This window comes from Melospiza melodia, unplaced genomic scaffold (assembly GCF_035770615.1).
Source record: "Melospiza melodia melodia isolate bMelMel2 unplaced genomic scaffold, bMelMel2.pri scaffold_46, whole genome shotgun sequence".
NCBI lineage: Eukaryota > Metazoa > Chordata > Aves > Passeriformes > Passerellidae > Melospiza > Melospiza melodia.
The window spans coordinates 454895-464746 of record NW_026948783.1 but is presented as its reverse complement, the minus strand read 5'-3'; the positions used below and the strand labels follow the sequence as shown (position 1 = coordinate 464746).

Genomic DNA, 9852 nt, shown 5'->3' with positions numbered 1-9852 from the left:
ACCTTTTTACTGGCTACCATTTGTGATGATCCACCTGTAAATAAAATTCTCCCATATGGGAAGGGCTCATCTTCTAAATCTTCTCTCACTTTAGTCTGCATTTCAATAATTTCCAAACAATCACGATCCAGGTCTGTTTACAGCTCTCCCATGAGGAACTGGGCTGGATTTAAACATTTTGAAGTGACTAATTCGAGGCCCTTGGTACTTATTAAGATTATTGGAAAAAAAGGCTCCCAATATTACCAGTTAGATTGTGCCTGGGCCAGTCTGACCCTCGCTGCTGGGCCAAAGGCAGCAACTGCGGTGTATCACCCCAGAGATACCTTGGCTTGCTGGTGGTTGCAGCTGGGCACTGAACAAGTCCAGGCTTGTAAGGAACCCGGTTTACCTCAGGAGGATAGCTTCAGGCGATGGTGAAGAGAAAAAGGAGATGGATTCTGCTGGAGGGTTTAATGTCCAGAGGTTTATTCCATGGTTACAGAGGTCTGAACGTGAGCAACTGCTCCAACAGAATAGGGACCGCATGGTCTCATGACCTTTTTAAGCTCAGGGATAGGGGGAAGGGAGGTACAGGTGAGCCACCAACCAGGTGAGAGGGGCAGGGTCTCAGGGGAAGATGACACCCAGACAGGCCAATGACCCCTGGGCCTGAGTGGCATCCTTTGAACTTGACCAACCACACGACGCCTTGCTGGAATGTTAAGTCTGATTGACAGGACTCACTCAGCATGGGGGTAAGAGGGAAGGGAGAGAGTATAGGCACACCTGGGAAAGTGACCTGGAAGGCCAAAATGGGACAATACAGCACACCACAACATAAGATGACTTCATGGTTTAGTATTTGGGCGTCGGTTAGCCACTGAGGGGCTTGTGACTTAAAACATCTTTCACATTGTGTGGGGTATGAACCTGGATCTTCCCCTTTCAGGTTGGTTTCTGTGTGTCTTCTGTTGGGGTGGCTGTTGCCTCTATCACGTGCACACAGGCTGGCCACCCTCTGGCTACTGGATCTGGTAACTTGGAGAGAGATGCGACCGCTTCCTGCATCCTCCCCAATCCCGTGTAAGGACTCTGCAAGCTATCCCCTCTTCCACGTTTACCAATAGGTCAAAGTTCTTTATAAGGTCTGGTAGGCTCAGTACAGGGGCAGAAGACAATTTAGTTTTCTGATTCCGAAGCTGTTCCTCGTCATTTGAGGTCCAGGTTGCAGGCTCTGAGTCTATCAATTTGTCATATGGAAATTTAACACTTTTAGTATACTGATCAAGCCATAATCTGCAATACCCAAATAAACCTAGTAATTTTCTAACATCTCTTTTGGTCTTTGGGGCAGGGATGGACGGAATTCCCAAAATTCTCTTGGGGCTTGACCTTTTATACCCTTGGCCCATTATATGTCCTAGATATGTTACTTCTTGTTCCACAAATTGCAGTTTCTTTTGTGATACTTTTAGGCCTTTTTTCCCCTAAGAAATTTAGATGCTAGTATGTTAGAACTTCTAACTTTGTCTTGTTCTCACCCAGATACTAGTAAATCATCAATATATTGTAAAATAGGCACCCCATTCTCAGGTTTAAAGTGTTCTAAGACTTCTTCTAAAGCTTGCCAAAGAGGTTGGGGGTTCTTTAAACCCCTAGGGAAGATGTGTCCACCTTCGTTGCTGTTTTCTTTTCTTTTAAATGTCTTCCCATTCAAAGGCAAACCAGTTCTGGCACTCTTCAGCCAGGGGACATGCCCAGAAGTCATCCTTTAAATCCATGACAGAGACCCATGCATGCTCCTCAGGTACTTGGCTTCAAACGATGTATACGGGTTTTGTACTACCGGATGCCTCGCAACCGTTCTTTTATTAACTTCTCTTGAATCTTGTAGTAATTGATACCTTCCATCAGCTTTTCTCAACGCTAGTATGGGAGTATTATGTGGAGACATGCATGGTGCTAAAATCCTTCCTTTAATAGCTGGTCAATTACTGGGGCTAGTCCTTTCTTTCCCTCTGGGGAAATTGGATACCGCCTTACCCAAATGGGGGAGATGTCTTTCTGCAGCTCTACTTCTACTGGTGAACTATTCAAACAACCAATTTTCCCTCCTCTGCTCACACATTTGGGTTGATTTCATCTATGTCTCCCTTTGTTAAGACCAATTATTTGTACTACCATTTTTCCTTCTTTTGGCATTACTCCAGTTCTCAATTTGATTTGTAAATCATGTCCTAATAAATTACAACCTAACTTGGGGATGTAAATGAACTTAGCTCAACACTCTCTTGAATTTCATCTAATTTCTACATCTTCTATAATCTGGGCCTCAAATGGTTCTCCTTTGGCCCCTCATTCTTTGCAGACATTTTTACCAACTGTGATTCCTGTTGGTATTTTAGTCACACATGACTTGTCTGCTCTGGTATCAACTAAAAATTCAAATTCATCATTCTGGGGACCAATCTCGAAATTTACAAAGGGCTCTTCTAGATGATACATTAAATTCTCCAGGGCATAGAACCTATTCCGCATACTTCTCATCTCTTCTTAAGTTTTTCTCTAGAGTTTCTTGCTCCCAGGCTATGGCTTCATCTAATTGGAGTTTCTTACAATTTCTCTTTAGGTGTCCTTTCTCTCCACAGTAATAACAATATTTGTCACTGAGTAGAGACCTTGCCCCTTTTGGTCCAATAAAACCTTTGTCTCTTCTAAGTGGTTCTACTGGCGTGTATTTCTACTGGCTCCCACACTTTCACTGGCTATGGCTTCCATAATTTAATTTTTATTTTTTGTCTTTTCTTCTTCTCTTCCTATATATACTGTTATGGCTTCTCACAGCAGTTCATTAATACTTTTTTCTTGCCAGTCCTCTATTCTTTCTAACTTTCATCTGATATCTTGCCAGGATGTAGTGACAAATTGTACCTTGAGAAGGACTTGGCCTGTCGGAACCCAGGACACACCTCTGGGTGCCCTGGAGGACATGTGCCCCTGGCAGGGGGCTGGGGATCCCTGGCAGGGGGCTGGGGAGTCCTGGCAGGAAGCCAAAGACGCCTGGGATTTTGATCTTAACCCATGGAGCAAATTACCACCCTTGTATGAAGAATTACAAGTCACAAAATTTAAGTAGAATGATAATGAATCTGTCACATGGTATAAAATGGTATTTTGGGGATTTTTATATAGAGGTCTAGGAGGCAAGATGGAGGGACTTGGGTGTTGTCCTATTCTTCTTCCTTCTTCTTCTTAGTCTCCATGTTCTTGGTGGTGGTGGCATTTTAGGATTGGTTTAGAGTAGAAGTAGACTGTCTAACATAGGTGATAGGTATTGGGAAATGATGATAAATAAAGTACACGTAGTTCATAGTATAAAATGTAGACACCAGCCCTGGGATGGGGAGTGTGCCTCTGTCTGACCTGCTAAAAGCATCTCGGCAGGCCAGAGAAAAAATGTTATAGATAAGAAACAATAAACAACCTTGGAAACCAGAGCCAAAGAATTCAGACTCCTTCTTGGAAACATCAGGCTGAGAAAAAAGGATTCTTGGGGTCATCCCCGACTGCAGGGAACCCAAGATTGGCCTTCTGGGCTGTCTGGGTCAACATTAGAGTAAATCTGGAAGTTTTGCTTTAGCCTATTAAGCCATGGTGCTGGGGTCTCATCTTTTTCCTGGGTGCCATCAAACGCTAACCTGGTATTACTCCCTCTAGGGACTGATTGTTTTATCCCTCTGGTCATCAGGGACCTGTAATCTCTCATGTTCCTTCTCCCCTCTTCTTGATTAGAGTCCCAGCTAGGCTCCACTAAAAGCATTTCTTTTGTCACCTGGGGGCCTGGGTTGGTTGTCTTGCTCCCAAATTTTCATTCCTGCAGTTCTTATTAATTGAGTCTTTTCTGGGGAAAATAGGATGTTAAAGGTGGAGTTCAATTCTCCCCATGTATAAATATTGGGGGCTAAAAATGGATTATTTGATTTACTATTCCTACTGGCCAATCTCACTGGCCACCCTGCACATGGGAACTTCTCTGAGGGGGAACAATTTTTCCACTTTACCCACTTTGGACCAGGTGTTACAACATCAGCTGTGGAGGCTGACTGGGTAACTTCACTCTTGGGCATGAGATTCTGAGATGTTGTTTGGCTTCTCATTTGTGCTGGGGGAGGCAGAGCAGGAACTTGCTGGTGAATTGGGGTGCATGAAATGGTTGAGGTAAGGGAACAGTAGTGAAGGGTAAAGAGAGTGAGCAGAGGGTTGAGGGGAAGGTGGTGGAGGTATAACTGGGTTAGGAGGTGGTAAAGGAATGACGGCTGGGAGAGGAGAAGGAACTGCGTCCACAGCAAGAGGAATTGGAGGAAGGATTTGAGGTACTGCAAGGGTAGGAGGAAGTAAGTGGTCAAGGGGGTCCCAGTTTTTGTCAGCCTTCTCAGCCTCTTCTTCTTCTTTTACCTTACTAGATTGCTTTCCCTCTTTTACTTTATAGACTCTTGTATTTTTCTCGTGTGAGGTGTACCTTAGGCAACAGGTGACGTTCTGTACGTGATGGACCTTTTGCAGGAACTTGGGGAAAAAAAAGAAGGTGCATCACCTTTGGACAGAGAGGCAGGTAACTCAGGAAATGTTTAAGGATGTTGTTAGGTCATGCAGAAAGAAAGTTAGAGAGGTGAAAGCTTAAGGCTTAACCAGGCCATTTCTGTGAAGGATAATAAAAATGTTTCTATAAATACATTAATAGCAAAAGGAGGTACAAGGCCAATATCCATTCATTATTAGGGGACATATGGTTTCCAAATATGAGGGAAAGGCTGAGGTACCTAACCGCTTCCTTGTCTTAATTTTCAAAAATCAGACAGGTTGTCCTCAGGAAAAGAGTTCTCCTGAGCATGTGGATGGGCACAGGGAGCAGAACAGCCCCCTGTATTTCAGGAGGAAGCAGCTGGGGGCCTGCTGAGTCACTCAGATGCTCACAGGTGTCTCTGGGAGCAGATGGGATCCATCCCAGGGGGATGAGGGAGCTGTGGATGAGCTCCCCAAGCTGCTCTCCACCATTCACCATCAGTTCTGGCTCAGCAGGGAGGTTCCAGAGCACTGGAGGTGCCAGTGTGAGCCCATCCCCAAGAAGGGCTGGAAGGAGGAGCTGGGGAACTCCAGGCCTGTCAGCCTGACCTGGGTGCCCGGCAAGGTTATGGAACAGATCACTTTGAGTGCCATCACAGGGCACCCACAGGATGGCCGAGGGGTCAGAGCCAGCCAGCGTGGATTTCAATGTCTGCACTGATGATCTGCATGAGGGGACTGAGTCCAGCATCAGCAAATTTGCAGATGACACCAAGCTGGGTGTGAGAGTTGATCTACTGGAGCATAGGAGGGCTATGCAAAGAGCCCTGGACAGGCTGGATCCAGGGCCCAAATCGAACACAGTGAGGTTGAACAAGACCAAGTGCTGACTCCTGCACTTTGGCCACAACAACCCTTGCAGTGCTACAGGCTGGGACAGAGTGGCTGGACAGCAGCCAGGCAGAAAGGGACCTGCAGGGACTGATGGACAGCAGGCTGGACATGAGGCAGCAGTGTGCCCAGGTGGGCAAGAAGGCCAATGGCTCCTGGCCTGGATCAGGAATGGTGTGGCCAGCAGGAGCAGGGCAGGGATTCTTCCCCTGTGCTGGGCACTGGTTGGGCAGCACCTCAAGGGCTGTGTCCAGTTCTGGGCCCACTGGAGTGGGCAATGGGAAGAAATTTGTAGCAGGAAGAATAAAGAAAACAAGGATGAAGCCAAGGAAATGCTCAGGGCAGTTTGGGGGTGGCTTCCAGGCAGCCCTGGCTCTGAGCAACCGCGTCTGCAGTGGGACAGGAACCTCCCAGGGCCTCATGGCATTTGTGCTCCCTCAGGCTCATGTCCCCACACCAACAGCATGGGGGTGCTCCTGCCTCCTGCATGCAATGCAAACAGGGGCTGCTGAGCCAGTGCTGCCGTGTCTGTGCCTGCAAGGATGGGGCACCTGTGTGAGCTGGAGGAGAGGCCAGGGCTGCAGAGGGGGATTGTTGTTGGCAGCTCCATCAGGATGCTCTGGGACGCTGCCCTGGGCTGTCCAGTGCACTGAGGATGGATCAGCCCCTGCTCTGCTGCTCCTTCCCGTCTACCCCAGGGCCCTTGCAGAGCCCCAGCCATGCTGTTTGCCCCCAGCCTGCCCACGGCCAGCCTGGGGCTGCTCACGGGGGTTTTCTGTGCTGAGCATTGGCCTGGCCGTGTTCTTGAGAGAGCCTGGGCAAGGAGCCTGGAGCCTCCAGGCCCTGGCCTGAGGCGTCAGCGCTGCCCCAGCCGTGCCCATGGCCTGTCCCTGCTGCAGCCCCGGCACTGCCACCCCCAGGACTGTGCCCGGCCCTGAGAGCACTCAGGCCCTGCAGCAACACCAGGGCCACCAGGGCAGCAGGGCAGGGCCACGGCAGCAGGACTGGCAACACCAAGTGCTGCTGCTGCTGGGCACAGATGCTGGGCCAGCATTGATCTACCCCAGCGCTGCACAGAGACATTGCTGCTGCAGCTCCAGAGAAGGCAGCAAGAGGGGCACCTCTGGTGAAAACTCTGCTGGGAGATCCTTCATTTCCTTTAAAGTCACCCAGAGCGCGGCCCATCATTGACACAGTCTGGGGCTACAGGGAATTTGGATAGAAACACAATGAGAAATGGTACAAGGAATGACATTTCTTTGTGGACAATATGAAAAAAAGTGAAACAAAGAAACACATCGTCCAAAATTAAACAAACAAGTAGTATGAAAGATGACTTTTATTGCAAATGATTGACAAGAATTTTACAGCCGTTTATTGTTTCTGGAACCATCCAGTCATCAGTCTCCACACTGCAGCCTTGAGCTCCTGGTTCCTCAGGCTGTAGATGAGGGGGTTCAGGGCTGGAGGCACCACTGAGTACAGAACTGACAGGGCCAGATCCAGGGATGGGGAGGACATGGAGGAGGGCTTCAGGTGAGCAAACACAGCAGTGCTGAGGAACAGAGAGACCACGGCCAGGTGAGGGAGGCAGGTGGAAAAGGCTTTGTGCCGTCCATGCTCAGAGGGGATCCTCAGCACAGCCCTGAAAACCTGCACATAGGAGAAAACAATGAACGCAAAACAGCAAAGTGCTAAACAGGAACTAACTGCAATGTGCACAAGTTCCCTGTAGTTTGAACGTGAGCAGGAGAGCTTGAGGATCTGTGGGATTTCACAGAAGAACTGGCCCAGGACATTGCCATGGCACAGGGGCAAAGAAAATGTATTGGCTGTGTGGATGAGAGCAGTGAGAAGGGCACTGGCCCAGGCAGCTGCTGCCATGTGGGCACAAGCTCTGCTGCCCAGGAGGGTCCCATAGTGCAGGGGTTTGCAGATGGACACGTAGCGGTCATAGCACATGATGGTCAGAAGGTAAAAATCTGCTGAAATGAAAAACATAAAGAAAAAGACTTGGGAAGCACATCCTTTGTAGGAGATGTCCCTGGTGTCCCAGAGGGAATTGTGCATGGCTTTGGGGACAGTGGTGCAGATGGAGCCCAGGTCGCTGAGGGCCAGGTTGAGCAGGAAGAAGAACATGGGCGTGTGCAGGTGGTGGCCGCAGGCTACGGCGCTGATGATGAGGCTGTTGGCCAGGAGGGCAGCCAGGGAGATGCCCAGCAAGAGGCAGAAGTGCAGGAGCTGCAGCTGCCGCGTGTCTGCCAATGCCAGCAGGAGGAAGTGGCTGATGGAGCTGCTGTTGGACATTTGCTGAGGCTGCACATGGGGAACTGTTCATGGAGAAAGGACAGTGAAAAGTCAGGAGAGGCTGCCTGGAGCCACACCTGGGCCATTCCCTGCAGACTGTCCCACTGGGACTCACCCACCCTTGTTCCTGCTCTGGGAAATCCTTCACCCAGGTCCCTGCCTGAGCTCCAGTTGTGCTGGCTGCGTGTGCCAGGAGCAGCCAGGTCTGTGTGAGGGGCCTTTCAAGGAGCCATCCCTGTCCCTCTGCCCTGGGTTTGTGGCCATGTGGCAGAGGGGCAAGGCTGGATATTCAGGATTTGTCCGGGAAATCACTCCTAATGCTGAGAGGCTTGGTAGCATCTGCACTCCCAGTTCTAATGGAAATAGATGGCAGAAGTTGGTTTTAGGAATTGTTTTCCTATATACACATCATTCCTGGGTCTCTGAGGTCAGAAATCCCCAGCATTTCTGCTGCACTCAGAGTTTGCCACTGAGAGATATGAGAGGCAAAGATTCCCTGTGGCTCAGGGAAGGTGAGGGGATGGATGGGGCTTGTTCCCAGCTGCTCTGGCTTTGCACCTTTGGCTGCAATCAGAGCACAATCACACTCTCGGGTCAGCCTGGGATAAACCAGACCCTGCCCAGAGCAGAGGGATCCCGGAATGTCTCACCCTCTCTAAAGGTCTCTGAGCAAGCTCTCAGCACCCCCTTCTGCCAAGGACACTCACAGCTCCCTTGGCAAACCCAACAGCATTTCCTCAGCTGTGGCAGCTCTGCCCTTCCCTGTGGGACAATCAGGGAACTCCCAGAGGCTCTGGCAGAGATTTGCACCCAGGAAGGGCACAGCAAGGAGATCCCTGGCTGTGCCCATTATGGGATCTCAGGGAGGGGGCTCAGCTCATTCCCCTTTCCCATGGACTGCTTTGCCCACAGCCCCACAGGTGCCCGGGAAGCTTGGACACCCCATTCCCATGGACAGCCCTGCCTGGCAGGAATGCCAAGGGTGGTGCCTGACTCAGCTGCTGCAAATGCCAGAGCCTCCCTGAGAGCAGCAGATAGCAGTGACAATATCAGGGCAGGGCAGAACCACGAGAAGATGTTGTGGTGCTGTGCCTGAGAGGGCAGGGCAGAGACAGTCAGGCACTCAGGACAGTGTTCCTGTGCCCAGCTGTGCCCGGCACCTCCCACACACCAACAGTGCCCTCATCCTGCCCCCAGCACTGCTCTCTTCAGCCCCCTCTCCTTCCCTGAGCATCTCCCTGGGCCTGGACATGCCCTCCTGAGAGGAGCCTTGTCCCTGCCAGCGCTCACAGAGCCCATCTGGGGCCCTACAGAAACCTGCCTGTGTGCAGGGCCCGGGCTGGGGCAGGCTCTGTGTGCAGCTGGGCAAGGGCAGCTCAGGAGAGCCCTGCTGGGCCCTGCAAAGGTGATGCTGCTGCTGTCCAGGGCTGAGGAGTGGCTGAGGGCCCTTTGGGAGGCTCCCAACAGAGAGACTGACCAACTTAATTTACAGTTCTGCAGTCCCTGTAAATGTTCAAACATTAGTTGTATGATCCTGTGTGTCCCTTTCAACTCAGAATGTCCTGGGATTCTGGGATTACAATTCTTGTTCTTCTTCTCTCATCCCCTTGTTTTTTATAATCAAAAGAGAAAAAAAAAAAAAAAAAAAAAACCAACAACAACAAAAAACCCTTGCAACAGTGTTAGAACAGTAAAGTAAAAACCAGACACTTATTGGAAGCTTCCAGGTGTCCCAGTGGGGATGGGGCACACCCGGGCCCTGATTTACACAATTTATTAAGGTTGATTAATAAAGAAAATTTAACAGGAACATCCAATAAGAGATTCACTCACCCCAGTTACATAGCCCTGGCTCATTCCATTGCTGTAAGTCAAAGGGCTTCTTTGCCTTCAATTTTTGTTATGACTGCTCACATTCTGGTCAAAAAACACAATGTTCTTGTAGGTCGTGTTCCTGATAATAAGACTTTACAGGATACTATATGTATTATATACTATATGTATTTCAGGAATGCATTTAGACAGTCAGCTTATTTTTCTAAAATCAAAGAAAAAGCTTAGGGAAAATAATAGAGTTAATACAGGATTGTATCTATAGAAGTATTATAA

At 49.4% G+C, this 9852-nt stretch overlaps 1 protein-coding gene across 1 annotated transcript; it reads right to left on the bottom strand.

Annotated features, from left to right (window-relative positions):
- Positions 1-6810: 6810 nt before the first annotated feature.
- Positions 6811-7743, bottom strand: LOC134434699 (olfactory receptor 14A16-like). Its single transcript, XM_063183328.1, has one exon. The coding sequence runs from the start codon at positions 7741-7743 to the stop codon at positions 6811-6813; it is 933 nt and encodes a 310-aa protein (XP_063039398.1).
- Between the last annotated feature and the right edge of the window lie 2109 nt (positions 7744-9852).